Raw genomic sequence first — 25,771 nt, 5'->3', positions numbered from 1 at the left:
CCTGTTTTTGAGCTATTTGGTTGAAGTTTAGTGGGATGAGATGGTTCTGAATCAGAGAATATTTTTTAAAGATTCGAGACAGATCCGTTCCAAAAAAGGTTGAACGTAGCCGTCCTACTCGGGACGGGTCGCTGACGGTGAGCCCGAAATCTAAAATAGACTCGTTCCATCTCACCCATTAAACAAACATATGATTCCGTACTATCCCATCCAATCCTTAAATACATAAATAGAATTATCCTATTCTACCTCGCTCTCCGAACAAACACTACCTTAGAATCGAGTTGGGGTCCGAATTCTGGTACCACTTCGGAACTCGTATGTCGGCACTCCCGTTGGCACGATTCACGCCCACGTGGTCTGATTTCGCAACCACCAGTGGTTTCAGCCCTGAAGATCTCTTATGGTCCTGCAATAAAACCCTTGAAGATCTGTCTGTGGAAGCTCAGAGATTTACAATCGAGGGGAAAGACTACCAAACAGGTAAACACTCTCACCTGTCCTTCATTTTGTAGGCGAACAGATTTTATCTACAAAGAAGCACTGCGATCCCTGATTTAAATGGTTTTTTTAAACAATTAGTACCACTACCATTGCATAAGAGTAAGTTATACAGCTAAGTTTAAACGAATGCTCTTAAACCCCTCTTCTGAGGTTCATGTTACATGTTACAATATGGCAGACCAGATTGTCCAGGAGAAATCGACAAATGGAAGTTTGTCCAAACTTTTGCGCAATATATGAGTAGCCCATACAGTATTTTGTTCAAAAAACTGTTACTAATCAAGCATAAGCTCTGGCAAAAAATATATATTTTGTCCGGCACTTGGAGTCTGGAGAAGAGTGCTTATATGAGTGTTTTTCTTGAATAGAGGTTCTTCGATGCTAGATCACTTTCCAAAATAACAAAACGATACCCACTTTCACAATCCACAGACCTAAGAATTATAGTCATGCTATCTCTAGAAGAAAGGTAAAGAGTGGAATCTAGCTCATCAACTTTCCAAAAGGGCAAATCAATTGAAATTCACTATCAACTGCAATCACATAACAAGGACAACTTCAGACGAACAAAGTAAATAGATAGCTCGAAGAACATCCTTTACTTCCCTTTTCTCCTTAAATTGAGAATTGCACATCATTGGACGCTCACTTTGGAGCCCCCCCAGTTGAGTTACAAATTCTACATCATATGTTTCCATTTCCAACTTAACAGCAGCCTATTACAAGATAACAAAAAGTGAAATATATTGTACCCTCTTCACTTATTTTAAGTTATTATCACTGAACAAACAATAGAATCAAGCTAATTCGTGAAACCTAAACCACATGCCCATTTCTCGTGTCAAATACCTGAACTACCAAATAATTGAAGGGTACATTCGCACCTCGGATCAAGAACAAAGCAAACCATCCATCCTTTCAATTTCAACTCCGCGCCGGTTTCTGCAGCACTGCGGAGAGGTACAATGCTGCCTTTGCGCTCCCTGTGCCGGCCTTCTCTCCTACCACCCATTTGAGCTTCTTGTAACCGAACCTCAAAATGAGCCTCACAACCAGCTGCCTCCGTTGCTCGCTGTGGCACATATAACTGTCAATCCAGAGCAGCCCACCGACGCGCAGCACCCGGTCGACATCAAACATGAAGAATTCCAGCGCCTCCTCCGTCCCCGCTTGCCCCAGCGCCGGCGCCCCGCCTTCATCCAATGCGGTGGTCCCGACGTGCACGAGGTCGAACACCCCGTCGTAGAACGGGAACCGGTGCGCGGGCGAAAGCAGCAGCGGGAACAGCCCCCTCGCCGCCACGAACTCGTTCATGGGCTTCCCGGCGTTGTCGAGCATCGAGGTGACTATGGTCACCCCGCGCTCCCTCATCCTGGCGGCGAAATTGGCGGCGCCGCCGGCGACGTCGAAGCCGATCCGGATCTTACTAGATGCGCTGCTGAGCCGCAGCACGTCGTCGATGAGGAACTCGTGGTCGTGGCGCGGCTTCACCCAGCGGCGGTTGTCGAGGCCCATGTTGGAGGCCGGGAGCGGTGCGCGGGGCCCCCGGGAGAGGCAGCGGCGGCGGGGCAGCGGCTCGCAGCCCTTGGAGACGAGGCGGTGCGGGAGGGTGGCGTTGCGCGGGCACGCGGCGTGCGGCGCGTAGGACGTGAAGGCCGCGAGCATCGCGAGCGTGGAGGGGGAGCGGAAGCAGGCGTGCGCGACGGAGGCCGGCATGTGGGTGAGCCCCGTGCGCGCGTCGCGGCCGAGCGGGAGCGCGTGCGGGGAGAGGAAGAGGAGTAGCTCCGGGGTCAGGCTGCCGTCGGCCTGGCGGTGCGGGACGAGGCGGGAGGAGTCGATCTCCCGCGCGATGGCGGCGACCTGCGCGGAGATGGCGTAGGAGGCGGCGGAGAGGTTGGAGGGGGCGGTGGTGGTGGGGCCGGGGAGGGAGCGAGGGGAGAGGAAGGCGAGGAGGGCGAGGAGGTTGGTGGAGAGGAGCGAGAGGAGCACGAGGAGGTTGAGCAACGCCGGGGAGCAGAGGCACGACAGGCGCCGCCCGCCGCGCCGGGAGCTCGCCATGTTCAGGGACACCGAACCCATCGCACGGCGCCACGGCCGCGCGCGCGGGCGGGCGGAGAGGGATGGAAACGGCGGCCGCGAGACTCGAGAAAGGTCAGGGGTTTTGCAGGCGCGGCGGGTGGGATCTTGGTTTTTGCTGAGCTTTTGCTTGCTTGCTTAATGGAGTGGGAGAGGGGGCATTTGATTTTTTTTCACTCTCTTATTCGTGGTAAATTTGTCACTTAGTTTATTATATAGATTTAAAGGGTCTATTTGTTATTTTTAGTGAGAAATTATCATTTGAATGATGAAAAGTTAAATATTCTGAAAGAGTGAAAGCTAGAGACAATGAATGAGCTCGCTTGATAGATGACTGTCGGTTTTAGCTAAGGTTTTGCTAATGGGAAACAGAGCCAAACGGGTGACATGTCTTTTATTTTTATAGGTGCTTTTTTATTTTTATATTTCAAAATAAAAAAATTACAAACTAAGTGTGATAGGTTTGAAAAAATAAATATATCATCTTTTCAGCAAACGATATGTTAAAAAATAAAAAAACATTATGGTCCATTGCTCTCAAAATTCAAAATAACATTAAAATAGTTATGAAAAATTCTAAAAAAAAATTGGTGTTGAGGATATATGATCTATGTTTAAAAAAATTCAGCCAAAAATATGATCGATACATCGAGAAAAACAGACAAATTTCATTATAAAAAATATATTAAAAAACTGCCGTTTCCGCGCACGGACGGCCCTCGAAAGAAACGAACCGACCGAAGCCGTAGCCCACCCAGACCGCACCGCACCCAAGCCTAAACCAGCCAGCTTTCCCCACGCGACGGACGCACGGTGCCATCTGCCATGGAGCCGCCGGCGATGGACCGCATCGCCACCCGCCTCTCCGCCGTGGAGGGCCTCTACTTCCCCTCCTCCACCTTCCTCGGCGCCTCCGCGCCGCCGCCGCGGCGCAGGTCCGCCCTCCTCGACCTCCTGGCCCGCGACGCGCCGCTCTTCCTGGAGCGCTACGGGCCCGCGCTCTCCCCCGACGAGCTCGCCGCCTTCGACGCGCTCAGCCCGGACTACGAGGTGGACTGGTACCTCCGCCGCCTGCGCGCCGCCGCAGCCGGGGCGCCCCGGCCCGCGTGGCAGGTGCGGAACCGGCGCCGCGCGTACCTCGACCGCCTCGTGCGCGAGGGGGAGTACTTCTCCGAGGAGGCCATGAGGGAGCGGGAGCCCTACCTTCACCATGAGTACCTAGGGCGGTTCCAGGACCCGCTTGGCCGGGCCATGGCGCGGCCAGGGGAGAGGTGGTCCGAGACGCTGATGCGGCGGGCAGAGGAGGCGGTCATCGTGGAGAAGATACGCGGGGAGCAGATCAGGAGAGGGGTTGACCCCAGTGAGTGGGTGGGTGGTGGAGCTGAGGAGGTGATGCAAGAGGAGGAAGAAGAGGAAGAAGAGGAGGAGGAGGAAGAAGAGGGCATGAAGGAAAAGGAGACAGAGGTCCATAAGGCCAGTGCGACTGAGGTTTGCGTCCTTCTAATTAGTGTTACTGTCTACACTTTCATACTTGATTGTGCTTGTTTGTAGTCGATTCAGTTATTCTCTTACTTGTGTACATTAATTCGAAGTGGAATAATGTAAAGGATGTGATACTATTACTGATATGTTTCATCTAGGAACGTACTGCTTACCTTGAAGACAAATTACCTATCAACTAATCGTGGTTATCCTTGGACTACTAGACAACTAGTCTCATTTTGCAATCTGTAATATGTAGATACAGAAATTAATTTTGTTTGCAATCTTAGACCATACGGGGCACCTTGATCTAGAAAAAATAGCTAATTTAGAGACACTGGTCTGCACCAAATTGAGGTGGAAGTTATGTCCGAAATTTTTTAACTTTTCACCATTAGTTGTGGTAACAATGTTTTATTGTTTCAAGGGACAAATTGCTCTGAATTTCCTTGGAAAAGAAGCACAGCATGTATCTGGTGTAGCTGGTTGTACTACTAGATCCCCTTCATAGTCTATGTCTCATGTGATAGGACATGTTTGGTCTTCTTCTGAGTTTAGTATTTTTTATAGAGGAGGATGACTATACTCTATAATCTGCATTTTTTCGGAACCTGCATGTGACAACATGTAAGTGCTACACTGCTTGTTACACAATTCTCGTTCTACATGATAAATGCTCTTTTTAAGAAACTTGGATTGCCAGTTTTTTGTTGGAAAATCACATGCATAATTTTTCTTTGGCCTCTGGTTGCACTTGTGATCCAACTGCTGCCCCCGGATTCCTTTTGCCTTGAACTCTCTGAATTTTGTCAAACATTATCTCATTGTGATCCTTAGGAGACATTACCCTTGCAGCTAATAGATTTTCTTTCATTATATAATTGCAGGTGGTTGCAAATGGGGATGCCTCCCGGGACTCCAACAATGCGGGAGGTTCCCTTGCAGGGACCTTCAAGCAAACGCTATCTTCTGAAGAAATGCAGGATCAGCTGGAACAATTCACATATGTGATGCAAGAAAAGTTCCTATCCGGTGAAGACACTGAGCACATGGACTATTCTCAGATCGACAACGATGAGATGCTGGATGACCATTGGTCCAAGGAAGCCAACTATGATGCAGAGGAGAAGTATTTCGAAGAAGATTAGTTAGCAGCAGACTTGTGTTTTTGTATAAGAGAACCAGTTATGCATCATCATCTGTGCTCTTCGGGATCAGAACCTCTTGTGGTAGCATGTACATATGTATCATCTCATCTGAGATACGGCTCCATCAATGCAAGCATTGCATGCCATAATGTAATAGCGACGATCGGAACCAGTTAGTTTATAATTTTGTTGTTTGCCCATCATAATCGAGATAACTTATGTTTAGTTGTATAATCTAGGTGTGCGATTATGAATCTTTGATCTTTGCATTTTGAGGAATTGATCATTCCTTGCACTGATTATGGTATGGTTGGGTTGCTGTTGAACGAGACATTCAACAGCAACAATTTTGTGCTGTACTTGAGAAAACTGCCAGGCTTAACCCAACACACCAAGGAAGCATATTGTACTCGTAACTGAAAATGAGTCTTAAAAGCATAAGTATAATTTGAGTATTACCGAATCTTGTTTTGGGACAGAGGAAATCAGGGTGAGAGGGAGGATCGCGCAGAAGCAAGGAGGAGCTGGGGTTTCTGACTTGCTTCATTAACCACTATATGCGGCTGACCATTCATGTTTTAGGAGTAATACTGTGATTAGTATATTTATTACTAGATGTGAAAGATTCAACTGTTTGTTTGACTGTCAACTGTATGCACTAGCCGGTCTCAGGGCGTCTCTAAAAATACAAGTCTTACACACCGAGTGGACACGACCTGTTTCTTGATTTTTTTTTTTTTTTTTTGGGTCTTGTGCAGCGCTTGCCGACTAGTGCACTAGGCCATATAATAACGAGCTAAGGAGATTTAAATAAGGGCTTCTTATGGAGCGGTGCTTGGAGCTATGCGTGCTTAGCTTTGCATGAAACTGTGTTTGGAGTCGTGTGCTTACCTTTGCAAGGAGTTATGTTTGGACGTATATGCATGTATATATATGGGGCGATGGCTAGCCTCCTCGGCCTATAGGCTCACGCACTGCCTGTCGACGAGTTGCATGACCAGAGTTGCCCTCCGCATGGCGTACGGAAGACAATAGGGGCCTCCCTGGGCCTACCGCCCACGACAGAGGGTTCGACGGGAGACGACGAGTTTGTTTGCGCGGAGCCACGCTGTTGCGGCCTCCCTATACTAGTTGTTGAGGTCACGAAGGGAGGTGAGCCTACTCGCGCAGAACCGCACGGCCGCTGCCCTCTATGTGCGTCGTTCGACACATTGAGCTGCGTAGTATTCAACTTTGAGCTCAAGTATTTCAAGGGTGTCAGATTTTTTGATCCTGCTAATTTAGCATGCTCTCAACTTCTCTCCTCATTGTGTCAAAAATCCCCACGGACGGCACGTTGCTGGAGCACTTCTACCTATGGTTGTGGGGTTGGCGCCTCCTGAGCTTCTCGAGCAACACCCCCTTGTGGGTGGGAAGGAATAAGTGGTGGATTCGAACCCTCGGTAAACAAAAGCCTACATAGCAGTTCCAATGTTACGCCTTGAACCACTCGGCCATCTCTCCTACATAATCTTCTTATTGACCTGAGTGAATAGCGAGTTTTCGTATCCCTGCAAGTACAGGTACAACCGATCACAGGTTCCATAGAGAGTTTGACTTCCTTTCCAATTTAATATTTCTCAACAACAATTTTTCTCATCCCCACAGATCTATTCCAAATTCTAGAATCATCACATGTTTCTATTTTGATTGTATGGCGTGGCGTATACACGTTCTGCAAACAGAACGTATGGTTACTTTACTCTATTTTCTCATGACTTGTTAAACCTTTCTTTTTTCTCTTTGGATCATAACCAAATCAAAACTTCTCAAGTTATCAGAATCAATAGTAAAATTATATCCTTGGTTATTCAAGTTAGATGAAATAGTAATATTGGCTCATTGGTATACTACGAAATCCAATCTGATTCAAATATTTCATCTCTCTCCTTGTCGGGACAATTTGAACAGAAAGCCCATATCTATTATCTATTTTTTAGAATCAAAATAGTTTGTTTTTTGCTATATTGTACTGTATAATTCCTTTGTTTATGGGATCATTTTCCCCGAGGGTTTCAATCAATGGGGGCGTAGTATAGGCAGTTAGAGAGCGTTGGCTCCCCTAGCTTGAATTCTTTTTACCCATTCTTGGTGAGTGATAGGCCTTCTTTGAATACGAAAGAATGCTTGTTTTAAGGCAATGGGAGAGCTTACCAGAGAACAAAGGAGAGTAATGAGTTGGTAGATAGGAGATAGGTCCAATGATATTCAATAAAGGATAGACCAAAATCCGTTCGTATAAACATAATTTGGATTTTCTTGTCAAGTATTTCTTTTATTTTAGAGGAGTCTCTAAAGAATATTCATCATCATCTCTAAAGATAAAGGTGAGTTCTAGCAGAATGTCTATTGAACAAGGGCACAACTAACTTCGAAATAAGAAATGCTTTCAACTTCCATTCATGTCTTTAGCCCATCGCTACCGCTCTCTATCCTTCCAACATTAGCTGACACATGAGTATCTATAGTTCATCCTGACCTTTCCCTACCGCTTTCCATTAACAAGCTACTCTGCCTTGCCAACGCTTGCCTTACCGCTTGCCAGCAAATAAGGTTATTTTCTTTTTAGTATTTTGGATTAAAAAATCCATGTTGAATTTGAATTTGGTCCACCGTCCACTTTTTGAGAAAAATATCATGCCCTAAATCTATTTTAGCATATAGTCCGAGCTTCCTAAAAAAAACTGAGTGAATTTCAGCGTAAATGGATTTCCCCATTCTACATACTTTCAATCTGGATAAAAAAGAATAGCTAAAAAAAATACATAAATTGAGCGATAAGTAAGATAGAAGATAAAAGACTAAGAGGGGAGGGTACATTACCAACATGAACTAGGCCAAAGAAGATCAATATGACCACTCCTGCAACTCAATCTATTTTCCTCTTTTCATCGGTTTAAAAGATCTATCTAAGGATTCCCAAAGCGCACTTTTCATCATCTGAGTGGATATGCGCAAGTAAAAGGGGCAGCTAAGCTCGAAATGTTGAGTTGACTTATCATCAGTTGTTGATGGAAGACGTGTCGAAGTGAAAGATCTGAAGTTCTAGTCAAAAATTGATATGAATAATATAAATATTGTTTTATAAGAACATTCAAATGAATGCTGCCATGCTCTAGTTCCTAAAAAAGCTTACAATTAGTGAAAGCTCTTAAGAAAGCCAGAGAAGAAAGCACATACACTAGATATGTAAATATGTCAAAGTTGACCAAGATCTTCAATCAATCAATTGCAAGGTTTATCATTTTTGGGACTTAATGTACACATATCATTTGGTTTAGTTCAGGATGGTTTGTGTTGTTCCTTCTTGTCTTGATAGTGCATCCGCCATCCTTTTGTTCACTCCCTTTTTTGACTCTCTAGATAGCCTTTGCTCGTTCCACTTTGCTTGCCTATACAAGTCGTATTCCTACTAGTCAATAGCAGTTTTTCACTCCGATCACTCTTCTCATTGGTGTTTTGGGGGGTAGAATAGTGGAAGTGTTATACTTTGGTTATTTTTGACTTGTATGTACTGTGAAACTGTGATGCTTCTTTTCATAAAAAAATTGTTTGGAACAATTGCAGTGTTTCATATTCAAAATTAGTGCCCAACATACGTATATATCTAGAAGTAGTTACAACACAGAGATACATAGCATGACAGTTCTAGTTAGTTGCATTGCCAACAACGACATTGTGAAAATCCTATTTTTGAATTTCTTTTCACAGATGATCAGTTGGTAACTTAATAAGTATTATCATTGCCACATTTCTTACTCTTCAGTTCATATCACATCTATCGAAAGCGTGCTCCATACAGATACGGTGAGAGTCCCGCTCATAAGAGGAGGCTGAGAGGAGAGAACGAGAGAGAAATAAAGCCAGTATTACGGGAAAAACCTATGGAGTTCCCCTCTCATGCCCTTTGAGGGCATATTTATAAAGAGAAGGGGTAGAAAAAATTATCAGTTTGCCTCTAAGATATTATGTTATAATTATATGTATAGAGAAGTATTTTAGATATTTTATCCTTTTACATACTACGTGGTGACTGAGATACTATGATAATTATAATAATACCATAGTGTATCGTCTAAATATCAATAGGATAGTATATTCTCTTAACAATTACCACATACAGATATAATATAAAGGGTCGTATTTGTTTGGAAACAACAAAGAGAAAGCCTCGAGTTTTGATCCTGATTTTTTAGTCAGATTAAATTAATGTAGTACCAAATGATTCTTTCCACCAAATCAATAGCCGAATTATGGGGCTCACAGTCATTTTGCCCATCGGTCCTACCCAACGTCACCCCGTCCTCATTAGCATATGGGGCTACGTCGCCGACCGTAAGAAAGCGACCACCGTAACCTCCTTCACGAGCGAGGGTCACCACATCTAGATGATAATGTAGTTGGTAGGATTATTCTTATGTGCAAAACTTTATTTTGATATAGTAGAAACACTATATAAAATTATAGCATATTTATATAAAAATTAAAATAGATTTATCTTGTGATTTTGAGTCTTAATTTTAAGTGATCCTTACAATATCACTCAGTTTTTTTAAAAAAAAAGAAGAAGAAGAAAGAATAGACATGGAGTAAAATGTCACATTTTGGATTTGGGCACTCGGGCGTGGAGGTTTAACGCTCTAATTGAGTCGGATTGTGATAGGGAGATTCCTTAATAAAAGTAGTATATCTCTCTGTTTTGGAAAAAAATCGCAAGAGGTTTCCATCGCAAGACATGTAACACTAGGCACGTCAACAACGTGCCTAGTGTTGCAGGTATCCTCAGGCGTCTATGGACCACAAGGGGAGACGACGCGCCCGTCGCTAGCGGAGCTGGAATCTTCGTGAATCTCTGGTAGACGTGTGTTGGTATAGGTTCTAGTTCTAGCGTGCGCTCTAGGGGTGTGTTGGTGTGTGTAGTGTGCGTTGTGTTCGAGCGTTCGTTCAGATACTACAGCTTGTCCCCTAGATCTGAGGAATAAAAAAAAAAAAAAAAACAACGTGGTTGCTCTCCCCGCGTCGCTGGCAAGGCAAGGCAGAGCACGGAACGCGCCAAGACCACCCGACCAGCGCACACAACCAATCCGTGGCCGGCACGTCACCGCCGACCCCACCGCTAGGAATCCTCCTCCCTCAGATTCGAATCCAACTGCCCACCTCGCTTCTTCGTCTCCTCCGCCTCCGTCCGCCCTTTCCCCAACACGAAACGAAACGCACGCCTGCCTCCCTATTTACCCAACCCGTCGCCACCCACCCCTCCCCTTCCTCTCCTCCTCGCCTCGCGCCGAAGTCGCCGGAGCCACGCATTCCCTGCCCCGCTGCCATCTGAGCCCCACGCCACCACCGCCCGGCTATATATCGCCCGCGTCACCCCCACTCCACGCCTTCCCCCCTCTCTCCCATCCCCGACGCCGGGGGCCCCGCGCGGCAGCGCATCGACCAGGCGCGCACGACCCGGGCCCGCGCGGGAGGTCTGGTACTAATAAACGGGACATGGCGCGCCGCGGCGGCCTCCGGCTGCTGCTCGTGATGCTCCTCGCCGCCGCCGTTGCGGCGTCGCCGGAGGTGGCGGTGGAGGTGGTGGCGACCGCGTCCGAGGAGGCGGACGCGGCGCAGCAGCACCTCCTGCCGCGCCCGCTCGTCATCGAGCTCCCGACGACGTCGGCGACGCGGGAGGCGGACGGCGAGGGGTTGGAGGAGGTGCCACCGGATGTGCGGTGCGCGAGCTGGAGGCTGGCGGCGGAGGCCAACAACCTGGCGCCGTGGAAGGCCGTTCCGGCGGAGTGCGCGGCGCATGTGCGGGACTACGTCGCGGGGGTTGCCTACCGCTCCGACCTGGAGCTCGTGGCGCGGGAGTCCTCCGCGTACGCGCGCGCCGCGCCCATCGGGGACGACGGCCGCGACGTCTGGGTGTTCGACGTCGACGAGACGCTACTCTCCAACCTGCCCTATTACGCCGAGCACGGATACGGGTGAACGCCCATGTCGCCTCGCGCATCCCCATCCTCATCTAGAAAAATGGCAGAAATTTAGGCAGAAAATTCCAAGTTGGCATGCATCAGTTTGATTGTGCAATCAATCCTCGTCTGGTACATGCTATCGAAAAATGGCAAAACTTTAGGCAGGAAACGGCAAAAAAGTTAGGCATGAATTGTTCAATTGAAATGGTCCCACATGATTGAACTGTTCTTGGTTTCAAAATGGCAGGCTTGAACTGTTCGACCACCACGCGTTTGACAAGTGGGTGGAGAGGGGGGAGGCGCCGGCGATCCCCTCTACCTTGAAGCTGTACAACGAGGTTCGCGATCTTGGGTTCAAGACCTTCCTGCTCACCGGCCGAAGCGAGGCGCACCAGGTCGTCACGGTGGACAACCTGAACAGACAGGGTTTCCATGATTGGGACAAGCTCATACTGAGGTATACCTCGCACATTGCAACCTTTAGCTACCATTGCCAAGGACACGATCTTGGGTGCTATTTATTATTTGTCATTTCTAATAAAAATAACACTTCACTCTAAAATAGTTCATTAGCTTGGCATTTTCTTCCAAATATTTAATCTTGTCTCTAGTGTTCTTCATGGCATGTGAAAAGTATCTGTTAAACATCCATCTTGACATTACTGCAACAATGCACCAGCAAGGCAATCTTTCACTTGTTCATTATGTTGTACTCAATGTGACATTATCTACCATAGATTAGCTAATGTTAGTTAAGGGTCAAAATCCCTTTGTTGTATGCTGAATTTGACCCCCCCCCCCCCCTCAAAAAAGAACGCTGAATTTGGCATCTTCTAAGCTCGGTCAAATTTGTGGCCTGAGCACTTTATATGATCCACAATTCTTAAAAATTCATTGTTGGTACTGGAATTCTGAAATGTGTCTTTCCCAATGTCCAGGGCAGCAGCTGACCGCAAGAAAACAGCGACAACCTACAAATCAGAAAAGAGGAAAGAAATGGAAGCGGAAGGGTACAGGATCCTAGGCAATTCTGGCGATCAATGGAGTGATCTGCTGGGATCTTCCATGAGTGCTCGCTCCTTCAAGCTTCCCAACCCAATGTATTATATCCCATGACAGAAACAGAAAAACAGGGCGGATGGAAGATGCGGTGTTTATTTGATGCATTTTTCACGAGGCCCAATTTGAACTGAATACTGACTGGTGCCAAGAAATCTGAGAAAAAATTGGCGAAGGATTTAAACTGTACAAAAGCTTCACTAACTTCATATTAGTATACGTTATACATTACACCTGTAAGTTCGAATGTAATAGTTGAAATGCGAAGAGTTACTCTATGAATAAATGGTGGGTTCAGGGACATGCGTTCGTCAGAAACATCTTCAGATGGTTTCTGTGCGATCCTTCAGATGCTAGCTGCGAGAAAGGAAGTTTAATGTTTCTTGAGACATCTCTCCTTATCTGATGCTTATGCCTCAGATACTGTTGAGAGTCCGTGGTGTATGTCCAGTCTCTCCAACTGACGCTGCCGGGCCATTTTTCTTGATGAACTGTTCGGTGTATTTCTTAGGACAATTTAATGATTTAGCTGAAATGTCAATTACGTCCTAAAACTTTGAATCATAACACAGCAATGGCAACTAGCACCAGCAATTATGCGTTGTGGAAAGACTTGACTCAGGTCTCGCAGACAAGCTACATAAACAGTCTCTCAGCCAAGCTGCGCAAACAGGTGGCCCCCTTGAATACGAGATGAGATCTCAAGAAGCACAGTAGGAAAAGCATTTGCAAACGACTGTGAGGGTCACATTTCGTCTGGAGGCGCCTCACCCAGAGACCAGTGCAGAACTGCTGACCGCAGAGCAACCTGTTCTTGCACCCGCAAAGCGGCTCAAGGGTAAGGCATTACTGATACCAATAGGCAGGTTGCATCTGTAACACCCTAACATGCCTTGGTCGATCGCAAGATCGAATTCTCATCACAGTAACAGCTAAGCTATCCATTAACTGAAAACACACAACGGTTTCGGCCTGTCGCTACCTGTTACCTCGATACACCAATCATTCTGCTAAACAGGAATTTACTAAGGTGTAATGATTTTAAGAAAAAGTAAATGCATTGGTGTGGCATAATTCAGAAGGAATTGTTTCCAATTCTTCAGTTGAAATCTAGAACAAGTCAGATACAGCAGAAAGTTCACAAAGGAAGGCGCACAACTGGAGAGCAAATTCACTGCACCATCGGATCAGGGTTTCCGGCAGCGATAATATCAAGGAACGAGTTCTGGGGCTCCAGCTCTTCGTGCCACAGCGGAAGCTTGTCGCCAGGGTAAAAGTTCCTCTTGACACCATCAGCATTTATCTGCAGCATAACCAAATCAGATGGTGTTAAACTCAGGAAAAAAAGACTAAATATCTATCCAGTACAGGCATAGAGATTAGAACACTAGAAAGTAGAGTCAACCAAAGTTAAAAACATAAAAGAGTAAAGGAAAAGTACAGGCATACACTTAAAACATACTTGGCAAGTCACTGCATTCTTACAAATCGAGTATAACTTTACGGATGGGAAAAAACTCAAAAGAAAATGAAACAGAGCAAGAGAGAATTCATTGAATGGATATTATAAATAACTGAATCAAATAACAATAGAGTAAAAAGGAAGGAGCACTGAAATGAGACGTTCCAATTCATTTCGGCACAAGCTACCAGCATACATCAGTTTTACAGAATGAAGGGACAAATGTACGTATCACGCTATAAAAGAGGTTGAATGATCAATAGCATACAATTACAGCTTAGTTTTACTTTTAAAAGCTATTCACAAGACACAGTATTTCTGATGTTCAGTATTTCTCAAGCAAACGAACCAAGCATTGCAATTTGCATTGAAAAGGAGAACTTACGGTAACTGTACGAACCACCCCTCCACTAGCACCATCACGGGCAATAGCAAGGGAAACTACCTTCACCACAAATTTCTGTAAATATGGACATAAATGAACCAGGTTAGGAAAATTGGACCTAGTTTTGTACTCTATTCCGCTTTATACATTTAATGACATATTTTCTATTACTCATATTGAAGAGAAAATATCAAAATACTCATTTTAGTAACCAGACTCTAAGAAGAAACTCGGTGACATACTTCAGCCTCTTCCTGACTCATCCCCTCTCTCCATTCGTGATCAAGCAGCGCATACAGGTAACTGGAACCCGAACCTGCATGAAATCAGAGATTCATAAGTGTCAGAAACAGTACCTGATATAACATACAGCAAAGAGGATTGGCAAAATAATATGGTCCATATTTCACAGCAAATCAAGTTTTTACTTTATGAGATTTGAAGTATGAACACTCAAATATCATGTAATGCAAAATATGCAAACAGTAAGTAATTGAAGTACTAGATCATTGGCCAGAGCACACAAGGTATGTTGCAGGAAAGAGAAAACTGCAAGTTGCATCGAGGATGCTGACTTGAAAAAAGGAAAGGAACCATGTAACTCTATGAGCAAAAATATACCTCCGATTGCAAAAGGTTGCCTCAGAATTGTTCCTACCAAGGGGAACTGAGAAAATTTGGCCTCCCTCATATTTATCCCATCCTCCAATAATCATGCCAGCTTGCAACATGCTCTGGACATTGGTAACAAATATTCATTGTGGAAATTCAACAGGACTTTAGCATCAAATGTGACAAAAGATGCCAGATGTCATGCGTTCATCAATGAGGTAAGAAAAGAGCATTTTAACAGTTTTTGAGCTAGAATGCTTAGAAAACATACCTTGTTCTGATAAGCAAGCAACCTAATCAAATTGGATGCAACTTTCACTGTAGCTGGTTGCCCAAGCTGAATTCTGCACAGGGAGGGTAACTTTAGCATCAGCTACCTTGCATGTCAAATATTTCAAGTAACTGTATACCACCGTATTTATCAAAGAGATCTTAAGTCTCATTTAATTTATTAAATGAGAAGATTAAACATTGTTAGGTTGTTCATGAAGTAAGAATAAACTTACGTGTGTTGGTGGAGGAAATAACGTACATAGTCCGAAATGACTTGTGTATCAGCAGCCTGAGAAAAAAAAGAATATCAAGAATTTTACATGTGAAACAAATAACTTACGAACAAGAATGTGCCTTCTCTGCAAGGTTTTGAAAACCAGTAACTGGTACTCAACCAGTCACCCACACCTAGTAGCGATTATACGGGATGATCACGCTGATTATATGTGGCCTAACTGGCGATTATGCTGCCTAATCGACCTAACAGATAGTGGCACCTGTTCCTTGTACACGGCCGAGTAGACCCGTTTTCAAAAAACCACATCTCTGGCACTAAACAGTGGAGTGCAAAGGAGGGATTCCTTTCTAATAACATAAGATAAGGCAGCATAAAAACAGCGATATGCACAACTACTAGCTTGTATTTTGTTGAACTTGTTCACACTAACAGCCAAATATAAGCCACTGTCTGAATTAGATGCCATCGAAGAATGTGCATTAACTTGTTGAAGGGACCAACTGAGCAGAAAGCTTCTACTCAAACATCTTAACATGACAATAAAAGTCTCTACTCAAACATCTTATATGACAATAACATGAGAAAATTCCAAGGAAAAGACTTCAATCTTCAAATAACATGGGCACTTACGGATCCAGAGCGGCAGACATACACATTGTCTGTCAGCTGAGTAATCTTGTCTGAAGCACGGTTTGCAACATACATTCCTACAAATTGGAGCAGGCAACAAGATATTAACGTGAAGCCAAAAACAGAACATAAAAGATTAATATTGAATTTATTTGATGGAAACAAGAGCAAAAACATTTTTCCTGAACCACTTAGACACCACATGAAACACAACTTAAGGCGGCAGGTACTCCAGTGAGTAGTACATAAGTTAATCGCAAGGATAGAGGAATCAATATTCACAAAACACCAATGGCATCCTTGAAACCCAAGTGAGCACATAATCTCATCGTTCATTGTCACTACTGCTATCATGGCAAAAAAACAATTAGTTGGAACAGTGGGCGTACTATTTAGCGTTTAAGAATCATATGGCAATACAGCGTGGTACTACTCAGAGTTGGACTCTTCTAAACATTTTTTCTCAGAAACACAGGGAAAAACTCTTCCATCAGTGATCTTACGATTAAAACAGGACGCAGACTAGGGCCAACTTCCCCGTAACATTACTCCATCCTACTGCTAGTACCCAAATTCCTCTAATCTCACAAGTCGCAACTAAGTGACTAGCGGCAAAACTCACCTAATCTCGCAAGTGGCAACTAACAACGAACCTAACAGTCAAAGCAGAAAGGCAACACATATCACAGCCGCCAACCTCACAAGCTAAGTCTCGACTCCCAGCGATCCAAGCCAAAACCTAGACCCGCAACGTCAAATCGATCTAGGATCTCCTGCGCCACACACAGATCGGGGGGAAATCGGGGGCGTACCGGTACTGGTCCTGGAGTCGGCGCCGAGGACGACGCCGCCGTCGTAGCATACCCCGACGATGGTGGTCCCCATCCGGTGCTCCCCGGTGGTGGGGGCCTCGCCGGAGGAGCCCGTGTGAGCGGCGTCCATGGCGCGGGGGCGAGATCCGGTGCGGAAGCCAAACCCTAGTCGGCGCGAAGCGGAGCGGCGGTGGTCAGGTCTGGTTAGATTCAGCAGCGAGAGGGGGGAGAGCCGGATCAGTTTGGCCTCCCCCGCAAGGAAGGAAACCGAGGAGAGGAAGGGGACGTGTTGGGTTCAGGTGTGGGCCGGGCCGGGCCCAAGCTCGGTTGGGTTGGGTTGGGTCAAGCCTTTGCGGCCCGAGACCGCAACGGGCTCTTGAGAATTGGAACTGGATGGATTATAATACCGGGCCTTAATTGTTTGGAAAACATGTAAAAGAATGTTTCCCCTCAAAAGAAAATCTAAAAAATGTTTGGAAAATCGTGGGGTCCCTTTCAATACTAGCATGACATCAGAATGACGAGGAACACTAACCAATGCTAACCAGAAGAGGTACGCTCTACGCCGTTATTCTATCCGTTCAAGAATGTGAGACATATTTTGTTTTGAAAAATCATCAAAAGTAAATTTTGGTTATTAATTTTTTATAATATGTGTTAATTGTTGTAAAATTAATGTCATATTAAAAGTATTTTGAAATACAAATCTATTTAAAATAATTTGTATACTAAACATGCATATAATTTAACTCATTATCGGTCAAAGATTATGAAGTTTGAATTTTCGAAGAAAAATACATCTTACATTCTTGAAGGAGCGAGTAGAATGTAACTTGATGTGCAAATGAAGATCACGACTTTCTTGTGGACATGGTGGCATGCGACGAATAAAATAAAGGGTTAATTAGATTCATGTCATTATAATTTTGCTGATTTTAAAATATGTCATTACTATTCACGTATTTAGAAACATGACACTACTCTTTTGTGAGAATTATATACATACCATTATGAACAAATTTTTTTATCAAATTACCCATATGTTCTTCCTCCTCCCCTTCTCCCCTTTTCCTTCTTCCTTCAGTTAACCTCACCGGATCCCATGCCAAATCCTCCACCGTAGAGCCAAATCCATCGCGCGCCCGTGAGCCAACAAACTTCGCGTCGAGCTCCTCCACCGCCTCCCCGTGCTTCCCCTCCACTTCCTCACCGATCGAGCTCGGACGCGAGCTTTTCTTCTCCGAGGCCGACCACCACATCGCATTCAAGCTCCCGTGTTCCTCCCTCGACCGAGCTGACCACCATGGCCATCGGGACCCAAGCGAGCATGCCCTTGCACCACACACGCTCTATTCCCTAGCGTCGTCGCCTCCAAACCTTCGGCCGTCGTGCCCCGAGACGACCGTTGACGCACTGCTCCTCAACCTCACGACCCTCGCCATCGACCCCTCCCTGCTCCAATGGCTCTCCACCCGCGCCCTCTAGCTGCAAGAGACCCCAACGCTCCAATAGCCACACGATTCGCTGGCTCACTTGGCCTCACCACGGTGTTGCCCCCGATAGCCCAGCCTCCCTCGACGAGGCCACGATCACGATGACCTTACTCCTTCCCAGTAGCAGCATCAGCGAGTGTAACTCAATTGGCTTAGACTTCGGCGACTCCGACGATGAATCGGTTAGGGAAAAGCAGCATAAGCATCAATGCGCGACGAGGAATACTTCGGTGTAGGTCTCGACCAGCGAACCCGGTCGCAGCACGGCCAACGGCGAGCAAGGAGGAGCAGCAACACTGGGCTCCCGCGGAGGGCCGCACCAGCGACGGGCCATGGCCAAAATGGCAAGCGCACATGCATGCACAGATCGAGGGGAAGCTCACCGTGGTTCGTATTTGGAAGGATGAGCTGGGACGCGACGATGAGTCGGTGAGGTCGGGGTGTAGCTCATCAACGTTGGGGAAAAAGGCCTTGCGGGGCTCGGTCCGGCGAGGATTCGCATAGGCAATGAAGGGGAAAGCCTCCCACGAGCCTCCTCCATGCTCCTGGTGCTTGGCCTGGACGGATCTGCACTTGGCTCATTAGATTTGGGCGATGGCGACCATAGGAGGGGGTGAAAAGGAGATATGAAAGGAAGAAGACAAAGGCAGGGTTAGAGGGAGCAAATCGGACGAATTAAGCAATGCTGACATAGTAATCTGGGCTTGGAGAGTGGTATGTTTGTATAATGGCTTTAGGAGAGTGCTATACCGGCAATTTGGGATCATCAGTGGTATCGCGCTGTCAGCCATGGTTCCGTACTAAAATCCGAATTTGCAACTACAAAATGGAAGAACCGTGAACAGCATAGTAATCGCAAGCGTATCAGACTTATTCTGCAGATATCATGACGAAGGCATTGTGATCGCAAGCGTTAAAGTGAGCAAGGCACATGCCTAAGATCAAACAGCACAGCAAATGTCACCAAAGGTTAAATTAAGCACAACACCGTTTAACTCACGAAAAGTCGTTGAACATCTTATCAAGCAAGCCGCAACATAAAGAGCTGTAGGTACTCTGTTCCGTCTTTTTTCTGGAAAAAGACTAACATTTCATGCACAAGTTTCTCCGATGAAGACTTAGAATTTCTAGTTTGAACCGTATCAGTTTACAACGAGTGCCGCAGATACCAACAAAAGAAAAGGCACGGCGAATGCTATTCCTTGTCGAACCCAAAATTCTCAAATATGCCCTGGAAGTGGGAGAGTAAATTTAGTATCAAAACATAATTGTAAAGTGGTGGACTGAGCTGGACAAAGGCATTTTGATTCCATAAGAATCATCAACCCTACTAACCTCGGCATCATTGATTCCATAAGCCACACAATAGTGTTCCTGAAAGCAGAAATCACAATACATGAGAAGTTAAGAGCACAAAAACATTAACTTTAACTGCTTATAGTATTCGTCAACCACTAAGCAATAATTCTCAAGGGGCCACATTTACCTGCATCATATGCCACTCTTCAAATTCATCAAACAATTCTAATCGTTCAATCCTGCATACATTGCAGGCAGTCTTGTCAGTTGTGACATCAAGGAAAGGTGCAATAGAACACAAGATGGAACTGTGTCCTCCGCCGGGATCAAATTTAAAACTCTAGATCAATTAGAACATTGTTCAATGGAGGGACATTTAATAGATGCTTTCTTCAGTTCACATAATTGTACCAACCAGTGGGTCCAGCATCATACAACAATATTTGAGTTTCAGCAATCTCTTATCAATTGACAGTAAAGAAAAATTTAAATTCTGATTTAAATTTGGAACTTAGAACATAATCTTTATATTCAGTACTAATTTTCAGATACTCAGAAATATTACTTGCGCCTTTCTTCACTGTCGACAAAGTCATTATAAATTCTCAGCATATCCCACGCAACAGCTCTCTGGAAAACCAATCAATCATAAGAACCCCCAAAGTAATTTTCTGACATGTTAACATTTTATTCATATTATCGGATGTAAACCTGCCATCCATTGTCAAGAAAAAGTTTCTCCTTGTGACTCAAGGTTGGTGTAGCATTTATACCAAGGAGGGGGCATCCTCTACTCTGCATCAGCAGGACAATAGATGGCATTAAGAGTGCTACAAATAAAATACCAGTACACAGCATCATTACTGGATGGTAGAGAAAATAACAGGTGCTAACCAAATGCAAAGGACCACCTGCTTCTCATTCACACAGGTAAGATGTACTCAATCACTTGAGTTGAAAATAACAGGAGAGTTAAATAAATGACTTAAAATATGTGATCACACACATTAAATTAAAGAATGAAGTTTTAAATGCACTCTTCTCATCCTCCCAGGTGCCCCTTGCATTTATTTTGTGCAAGTGATAACATCCTATACTCCATCCTGCATTTGGAATGCACTCAGGGTTCTTTTCTTCATCTTAAGACAGGTCCAGCAAACCTTACATAAGTTGTGATACACAAAGGACACGACCACAATTGTTTAAACAGATCTCTGGTTCAGCACATGATTTTTCATTTCCTTGGTAAAGAAGGTCCTATTCAATAATTAGACACATAGAGCTGAAAACACCATTTTTCAGGTATTACCTAGTTGGTTGCACTGTTTTGTGCAAACACAAAAGCATAAAAGATCTACACTCAATCGTTTCCAACCCTGGGCAAAATAGCATGCAGTGATCATGCAGATTTGGCTCAAGTCTTCGATTGAACCTCAAGTCAAATGGTTCGTGTGCCACAATGAAATAAAGGTCACAATGGTTTACAGAAAAATAAAGAAGAGATAAAAAAGATACCTCAAGATTTCTAATCATTTGCTCCCCAAATGCATCATCAGGATGGATCTGCATCACAACATAAGTCAACAATTTCGAAGGTTGTCGCATATAAGAGTAACAAAATAGTGCATGAGAATGATTTGACCTGCTCATATAAGAAAAAAATGGCAGTGGAGAACTTTTCAGAAGTCCAACTAACAATAGCACCAGTGGCAGTTGGGTCTAGGTAAATAAGCACACATTCTGCAATTATAAAGGTCGGCAAGCTGATGACAACAGAAAGATATATCAAATGCTTGAAAACTTGGTTTCACATTAAGTATAGAGATAAAAGCTACATAATGCAAGTATGCTATTGGATGGTTCAATATATTCATATCAGATGAGATGGGTTAAACTGAATAACTGAATCCAGTTTGGGTATATAATAAAAAAGAGAAAAGAAAAAAAAGCTTACCTAGGATCCATTTGAGCCATGCGAATAACTGAATCCAGTTTTGGTATGTCACGAATATCGGCAGAAAATAGCTTATAATGCGCACTTGTCACTTCACCTTTTTCTGAAACAGTTAGATCAGTTATTGCACAGGCACATCAAGGAAAAAAGGAATGACGAATTCTGAAATATGGAAAAGTCACTCCAACTAGAAATTCTAGATGATATACAAAAGTAGCAAGATGCATGCACATTTCTATTTTCTTCTACTGTTCGAGGGAAGTGCCAAAGAGAACTTTCTTGCAAACAAGATGGAACACAGGAACAGTAACCTCCATATGCAAAAAAAAGTAAACCATTCTACTATGTTAACTAGTATAACATGATTCCCCCAAGAGCACCCACTTGCTATAAATCAATGCACCAATGGCATTACTATAATTCCAAGTAATTTGACAGAAGCGTCGAGAATAAGCTATGTAAAACTTCAAAGTTCAAGCAAACAAAAAGTGACTAGATTTTTCTATAAGAAATGTATGATTTTGATTATTACTACTACTCAGCAAACAACCCCTCTTTGCTTGTGGTTAAACACAAATACAACTGCTAAACAGACAACAAAAGTGGATAAGACAACAACTGAACAAATAGATAATTAGGAAAAAGATATTTTCGTAGAGTGAATGGAATAGTTAAGAAATTTGGGTCAATAACAATACAAATGGGAAGGACCCATTACCCAGCATGCAAAAAGGGGTAGTACAGAAAAGCATTAGAGTAAATGAGAGAAGTACCAATTGAAATTGAAGCTTCTGATCCTAACTTATCCTTCATTTCACTATAGTGGTTAATGATGGCAGCTTTTTTGCTGGTTACCTGCGAAACATTAGAAGTTGATGGATATTACTAACTTGCACAAAGGTAAGAAGATGCTTGTGGGGAAGATTCCAGATAACTAGCATATTAAATCTCAAAACAGGCATTAGTCCATTACATTGCTTTGAGTAGTAAACTATGCTTGAGTATAGAAAAGAGCAATTCCAATACCTCCTTAAAATCCAGCTCAACATAAAGGTGTGGAGCAATCCCTTCATCCTACAATAACAAATACAAGACACAAACGAAAATGGGATCAACTGGTACCATTAAATCACTATCATAATTTGAAGTTTGATCTTAATAGCTTCGCCAACTTAAGAAGCATGTAACAACAAGACATACTGGACCCTCAACTTGTTAACAACAAGGGAGGGTCTATAACTAGAGGGTTAGCTTAAACTGTCATGAATGATACACAAACAATGTTAAAACCACAGTACATATCAAATAGATCTGAAAATGTGAAGTAAGAACGAATATATGATCTACAGGGAACAATGGAGTTACGGACTAACCTGCAACTGGAAGAATGTTGTGTCAAAGCCAGCGCCAAGAGATAATATTTGTTTCCGCTTCTCATCGTTACTATTCTTCCCTGCATTGAGGAACTGATGGAGAAGCTTCCTAAGAACAGACCAACGTGCATAGTACCCTTTGCAGTCATTTGGAAAGGAAAAGGTTCAGAATTCCCAAATACTTGACAGTTAGAGCACCAGAATAAAGAAAATCCACCGAGGCAGTCCCTACCACGATTGATTATTGGAGCCCTCCTTGTTGCTCGCCTGACAAAAAAGCGCACATAATCATCCTTCATGTATCCTTTGTTAACACAGGACCTGCAAAGTAAGTCAATTATGTTATGTTAGTAAGAAATATTCTGGCAAATCCCCAGTTTGCAACTAGAATACCATCTAAATTTAGAACCAATATCACACATCTTGCATAGTTTAGAGAGGATTTCTAAGGTCCTCTAAAATTGATTTCGTCTCATATTCCAAATAGCAGCAGCTACAGCCACCGAACCTGCTGAAGTCTTCAGCATCTGCGTTTGTCCACTCTACGGTTTCAAGGCCGGAAGCCCATGTAAGTACTTAAATATGTGGTTTCAACTCACTACCTGTCTGCGACTAATCAAAACACTATCCGTCTGCAACTACTCAAAATACATATTCGTTCAAACTGATAATTCTCTGTAGCACAAGTTTTAAATGGCCTTAAAAGCACACAAACTCTATATAACCAGCCAACCGGCCTCACGAAAAGAGAGGATTCAGTAAACGAGAAATTGGTGATAGCGGCGTAGCTATCTTCTTACTTTTATATTCGTTTCTTGTGTGGAATGCTTTTATTACACCGTGTGATCCCATGCAGAAAAGAGACCGAAAATTCCTTATGAAAATTGGACCGAACAGACTAGAGCTAGGGTGCTTCGTCTTCTCCTTTCAAGAATTGCGCATCGTGCTCCAACTTAACCTGGTTCTAGTGCTTTGTACGTCGATTCGTTGCAACAGAAAGCGTAATTATTAACACATGAATCGGCCCAATAATCTTGTACCCACAGCGGAACCATCGCTTGTGGAGACTGAGGAGAGATGCGGGTGTCGGGGAGAAGGGGGTTACAGCTTGCTGGCCGCGGCGTCGTCGTTGGTGGCCTGCACGGCAGCCGGGCTGCTCCGCGCGGCGGGCCCGCCGCCTCCCCAACCTCCTCCAGCTGACGCCTCCATCCGGCCGGGGCACGGCACGGGTCGGTCGATCGATCGATCAGGGCGCCGCCGGCCGCACGCACGGACGGGCACACGGGGTGATGGGACTGGGAGAGGAGACGAGAAGAGACGAGACGAGAGCGAGCGAGAGACGAGCCGGGGCCTAGCCTTCTGCACCGCACCGAGCAGAGACGGGCCGGGCCCTTGTCGCTTGGACCCGACCCAACCTGAGGCATGGGCCACCGCGCGTCCGGCCCAGTCGCTTTCCCACTGCTCTACAGCGTATCCATTACGACGAAAGCGTATTACCGTGTGTTCCGCTTTCCCACGGCTCAAACTTCATGCGTAATCCTTTCCGCTTTTGTTTAGCCGTTTCATTAGCGAGCAAAATTCTAACGGATCTATGTTATGTAGCTTTGCAGATGGCAGCCTATGCTCTGGGTCCCAAAGTTGGTTTTGTATTTACTGGCTACTCATGTAGCAAGCTCTCCGTAAAATAATAGGATTACATTGCATATTGTGCATCTCTAAGCTAAAAACAAGCACTATACAATTTAACTTTTATTTTATTGGTCTTCCATGCAAAAAGGATCAGGCTTATGACCAAGCGACAATGCAGGTAGTGATTATACCTTATGAGAAAAAGTATGAGACAACAAGACATCTTGCTAAGGCTGATTGTCTGCTAAAAAGGAGGAATAAATAGGTAATTTTGTGATTATGTTTGTATAAAAATGTTTATTGCAGCTATCTATTGCCTAGTGGCCTAATGGGCTTGACAGGCTTTGGCATTCATCCCTTAAAAGTTGAAACCAAGGCATGCATCCGCTAAAAAGGAAAGGAAAAAGCATCGTCTCAAGAAAAACAAAGCAAGGAATTTTCTTCATCTCTTGAAATAAAAGCTAAAGAAAACGGGGTAAAAGAACTTTTTAAAATAAAGAGAGTGGGCTTTTCATCCACTCAGGGTTTATTAAAAAGCAAACGCTAGAGGTCTATCGATTGATTTAGGGGGCAAAATCTATCAAATTTTGTACATTTGGATTCAATTAGAGATTCGTGTGGCTTTCTTCTCTGGCAAGCACAATATCTTCTCCGATAAGCTCTATGGACTCCAACGAAGTTAGGGTTTTGGGTTCGGGATTTGAGTGGATTTGTTGCTCCCAGCTGTAGAGGGATTGCTGGGGAGGTCGTCGGTCTGGCAGTGGTGGCAGGCGGCAGGCAGGATGGTGAGGCAACGGAGGTGTTGCCCATTGCAACATTGGAGAACGGCTTTGTTGGGTGTGTAACACTCCGCGTTCAAAATTCGCTTACTGCTCAGCCCCCATATGGGCTGGACCGCGTATGCATAGTATCCATCTTACACGTGTAAAAGGGTTAATCCAAAGGTGCTACATTTGGAGCGAAGGATTATAAGTTGGCTCGAACCTACTTAGACTATCAAGATGGTACTAATTCTATCACACCAGAACGCTTGAGCCACACAGACCAAAACTATAACACTAATGAGTCAGGGTATTACACTCCCCCTTTCAGGTTTAACGCTCTCGATAGCTTACCGCATATAGGACAGACAAAATCCCAGGATCTCCCCTCGATACCACGACCATATCATGTTCCCTCCACAAGCCGACACACATGCACTTGTGCAGCGAGAGTTAGCTCTAAATACCATATGTAACACCCAGCATCCAAAATTCGCTTACAGCTCATCCCCCACGTGGGGCGGACTGCGTATGGATAGCACATCGCTTACACTTTCGTCCTCGCTTTGTGTAAAAGGGTTA

At 44.5% G+C, this 25,771-nt stretch overlaps 4 protein-coding genes and 1 pseudogene across 5 annotated transcripts; 2 read left to right on the top strand and 3 right to left on the bottom strand.

Moving 5' to 3' along the window:
• Positions 1–337: 337 nt before the first annotated feature.
• Positions 338–2,747, bottom strand: LOC133930897 (probable methyltransferase At1g29790). 2 transcript variants are annotated; one of them, XR_009911816.1, is made up of 3 exons: positions 1,389–2,747; positions 498–552; positions 338–409 (listed from the first exon to the last, which is right to left on the bottom strand). XR_009911816.1 is itself a non-coding variant. In XM_062377667.1 (1 exon), the coding sequence occupies exon 1, from the start codon at positions 2,581–2,583 to the stop codon at positions 1,429–1,431; it is 1,155 nt and encodes a 384-aa protein (XP_062233651.1). In that variant the 5' UTR covers positions 2,584–2,747; the 3' UTR covers positions 1,062–1,428. The 2 variants fall into 2 exon arrangements, 1 of the variants encoding a protein (XP_062233651.1); XM_062377667.1 differs by lacking the exons at positions 338–409; positions 498–552 and having other exon boundaries at positions 1,062–2,747.
• A 585-nt stretch (positions 2,748–3,332) lies between these two features.
• On the top strand, positions 3,333–5,466 carry LOC133930896 (uncharacterized). Its single transcript, XM_062377666.1, has 2 exons — positions 3,333–4,068; positions 4,950–5,466. Exons 1-2 carry the CDS (start codon positions 3,406–3,408, stop codon positions 5,208–5,210), a joined length of 924 nt encoding a protein of 307 aa, XP_062233650.1. The 5' UTR covers positions 3,333–3,405; the 3' UTR covers positions 5,211–5,466.
• A 4,983-nt stretch (positions 5,467–10,449) lies between these two features.
• On the top strand, positions 10,450–12,569 carry LOC133930895 (acid phosphatase 1-like). Its single transcript, XM_062377665.1, has 3 exons — positions 10,450–11,221; positions 11,457–11,666; positions 12,148–12,569. The coding sequence occupies exons 1-3, from the start codon at positions 10,743–10,745 to the stop codon at positions 12,323–12,325; spliced, it is 867 nt and encodes a 288-aa protein (XP_062233649.1). The 5' UTR covers positions 10,450–10,742; the 3' UTR covers positions 12,326–12,569.
• A 735-nt stretch (positions 12,570–13,304) lies between these two features.
• On the bottom strand, positions 13,305–16,950 carry LOC133930894 (proteasome subunit beta type-6-like; annotated as a pseudogene).
• Positions 16,951–19,131: 2,181 nt separating this feature from the next.
• On the bottom strand, positions 19,132–24,140 carry LOC133930893 (leucine carboxyl methyltransferase 1 homolog). The gene is made up of 13 exons (XM_062377664.1): positions 23,905–24,140; positions 23,032–23,120; positions 22,800–22,936; positions 22,453–22,500; positions 22,200–22,281; positions 21,427–21,529; positions 21,115–21,235; positions 20,988–21,035; positions 20,184–20,267; positions 20,038–20,102; positions 19,660–19,711; positions 19,509–19,547; positions 19,132–19,404 (listed from the first exon to the last, which is right to left on the bottom strand). Exons 1-13 carry the CDS (start codon positions 24,006–24,008, stop codon positions 19,369–19,371), a joined length of 1,008 nt encoding a protein of 335 aa, XP_062233648.1. The 5' UTR covers positions 24,009–24,140; the 3' UTR covers positions 19,132–19,368.
• Between the last annotated feature and the right edge of the window lie 1,631 nt (positions 24,141–25,771).

This window comes from Phragmites australis, chromosome 10, assembly GCF_958298935.1.
Source record: "Phragmites australis chromosome 10, lpPhrAust1.1, whole genome shotgun sequence".
Classification (NCBI taxonomy): Eukaryota; Viridiplantae; Streptophyta; class Magnoliopsida; order Poales; family Poaceae; genus Phragmites; species Phragmites australis.
The sequence above is the reverse complement of the archived record's forward strand: the minus strand, read 5'-3'. Positions and strand labels throughout refer to the sequence as shown.

What these genes read in the sequence shown, in the direction of transcription:
- LOC133930896 (XM_062377666.1), top strand. Translation starts at nt 3,406, where the DNA reads ATGGAGCCGCCGGCGATGGACCGCATCGCCACCCGCCTCTCCGCCGTG. An exon ending in ATAAGGCCAGTGCGACTGAG is followed by an intron (nt 4,069 to 4,949) that starts GTTTGCGTCCTT and finishes ATATAATTGCAG; the next exon opens with GTGGTTGCAAATGGGGATGC.
- LOC133930895 (XM_062377665.1), top strand. Translation starts at nt 10,743, where the DNA reads ATGGCGCGCCGCGGCGGCCTCCGGCTGCTGCTCGTGATGCTCCTCGCC. An exon ending in TACGCCGAGCACGGATACGG is followed by an intron (nt 11,222 to 11,456) that starts GTGAACGCCCAT and finishes TCAAAATGGCAG; the next exon opens with GCTTGAACTGTTCGACCACC. An exon ending in TGGGACAAGCTCATACTGAG is followed by an intron (nt 11,667 to 12,147) that starts GTATACCTCGCA and finishes CCCAATGTCCAG; the next exon opens with GGCAGCAGCTGACCGCAAGA.
- LOC133930893 (XM_062377664.1), bottom strand. Translation starts at nt 24,008, where the DNA reads ATGGAGGCGTCAGCTGGAGGAGGTTGGGGAGGCGGCGGGCCCGCCGCG. An exon ending in CAACATTCTTCCAGTTGCAG is followed by an intron (nt 22,501 to 22,799) that starts GTTAGTCCGTAA and finishes TTGTTATTGTAG; the next exon opens with GATGAAGGGATTGCTCCACA. An exon ending in TTCTTGACAATGGATGGCAG is followed by an intron (nt 20,103 to 20,183) that starts GTTTACATCCGA and finishes TTGGTTTTCCAG; the next exon opens with AGAGCTGTTGCGTGGGATAT.
- LOC133930897 (XM_062377667.1), bottom strand. Translation starts at nt 2,583, where the DNA reads ATGGGTTCGGTGTCCCTGAACATGGCGAGCTCCCGGCGCGGCGGGCGG.